Source organism: Nanorana parkeri, unplaced genomic scaffold, assembly GCF_000935625.1.
Source record: "Nanorana parkeri isolate BGI_ZX_2015 unplaced genomic scaffold, ASM93562v1 scaffold5196, whole genome shotgun sequence".
NCBI classification, from domain to species: domain Eukaryota; kingdom Metazoa; phylum Chordata; class Amphibia; order Anura; family Dicroglossidae; genus Nanorana; species Nanorana parkeri.
Window position 1 is genome coordinate 2259 of NW_017311456.1, and position 2029 is coordinate 4287.

At 53.5% G+C, this 2029-nt stretch overlaps 1 protein-coding gene across 1 annotated transcript in view; it reads right to left on the reverse strand.

Moving 5' to 3' along the window:
• Positions 1–2029, reverse strand: part of LOC108804107 (non-lysosomal glucosylceramidase-like) — a gene marked incomplete at both ends in the record, with an annotated part of 5604 nt that overhangs the window by 2197 nt on the left and 1378 nt on the right. Inside the window, 3 exons of the mRNA XM_018575869.1 lie at positions 222–318; positions 1364–1470; positions 1550–1701. Of these exons, the coding sequence (XP_018431371.1) occupies positions 222–318; positions 1364–1470; positions 1550–1701 (356 nt within the window). The remainder of the gene's footprint in view (positions 1–221; positions 319–1363; positions 1471–1549; positions 1702–2029) is intronic.

Consider the following 2029-nt stretch of genomic DNA (forward strand, 5'->3'; position numbering starts at 1 on the left):
GGGGGGAGGAGCACAGGAAAAGAGGGGGGGAGAGAGAGGGGGAGGAGCACAGGAAAAGGGGAGGGGGGATTATTATTATTTTTAGAATTTTTTGTACACTTTGTAAAAAAAATGATTTGTCAGTTTATGTCGAGCGATCACTATGACGGCTTCATAAAGTAACTTGTTTAATTTGTAGTTATTATCAGGCGGCTCCAAGCTCAGGAACAGCGAATCATAACTTTAGAGACGGATCCTGACAGCGTGTCGGCATCACATCTCACTGAGGCCGCGTTCACACTGAGCCACGTGAAAATCGCCATATTGCGCTCAAAATCGCTCGAAAAAAGGGTCGTGTGGGAGCGGCGAGATGTGAACGGCTCCATTGACATGGATTGGAGAAGCTACACAGAGCGATATCGCGGCAAAAATCGCTCAGTGTGAACGCGGCCTGAAGGTCTTTATCGTTCCTAGACGATCACAACTGATACATTTCACTCAGAGATACATTGTATCTGGTGCTTGAAATGTATCATTTAACATCGGGCTCTGGAGCTGTCACAGCGAATAGCAGAGTCACTCCGCCCCCTCTCTGCTCTCTTCAGCTGTCACAGCGAATAGCAGAGTCACTCCGCCCCCTCTCTGCTCTCTTCAGCTGTCACAGCGAATAGCAGTCACTCCGCCCCCTCTCTGCTCTCTTCAGCTGTCATGTGCCGGATCACTATTTAGCGCTCCCGTATCTGAATGTAACGGCTTCATTCTCTCATTAATGACAGTCTCAATACTGACCCATCCACTAATGACCGGCCACTGAGAATCAGCGGCATTACAGAGCCCGATATAACTCGTCACCTACGGTGTACGTGGCCAGTCATATAGCCGCTTTGTGACGGGATGTAAGGTGTACGTGGCCAGTCATATAGCCGCTTTGTGACGGGATGTACGGTGTACGTGGCCAGTCATATAGCCGCTTTGTGACGGGATGTAAGGTGTACGTGGCCAGTCATATAGCCGCTTTGTGACGGGATGTACGGTGTACGTGGCCAGTCATATAGCCGCTTTGTGACGGGATGTATGGTGTACGTGGCCAGTCATATAGCCGCTTTGTGACGGGATGTACGGTGTACGTGGCCAGTCATGAAGGGGTTAAATGTCTGAATAGGGAACACTGATGAAAGAGATCCCTCTCCTCCTCCTCCCTCCGTTATAAGATGTCGGATACTTTGATTGGACGTCACACCCTTATAATAGCCCCCCACGGAGAGGCGTGGCCTCCCGCCTCATCCTCCTCCCACCGTTATAAGATGTCGGATACTTTGATTGGACGTCACACCCTTATAATAGCCCCCCACGGAGAGGCGTGGCCTCCGGCGTGGCTCCTCACCTCGGTCCCGTCATCACCCAGCCATCGTACGTCTGGTCAGCGAAGCCGGAGTTCTCTATCAGACCGTCGCCATCCTGATCGAAGCGCAGGGCCGAGTCCATGACCGACTTGTGGGAGACAAATGTCACAGATGCATGGAGCGCCTCTAGCCAATGAGATGCGACCAACGCGCCGCGTGATACTTACCCGGCACACCGGCCACATGTCCTGCAGGTAGGAGGAGCTCTTGGTCATGTGATAGTCCCGATAGACTTGCAGCACAAATTTGAGATTCAGGTCCTTCCAGTCGGCGGTGTCGTGGATGATGTAGGCGTTGAGTCTCTGCCACGGCTCGTCGTCTAGGAAGGATGTAAGGAGGTGAGGGAGGAGCCGGAATGTGAGGGGAGGAGCAGGAATGTGAGGGGAGGAGCAGGAATGTGAGGGAGGAGCCGGAATGTGAGGGGAGGAGCAGGAATGTGAGGGGAGGAGCAGGAATGTGAGGGAGGAGCAGGAATGTGAGGGGAGGAGCAGGAATGTGAGGGGAGGAGCAGGAATGTGAGGGAGGAGCAGGAATGTGAGGGAGGAGCAGGAATGTGAGGGAGGAGCAGGAATGTGGGGGAGGAGCAGGAATGTGGGGGGAGGAGCCGGAATGTGAGGGAGGAGCCGGAATGTGAGGGGAGGAGCAGG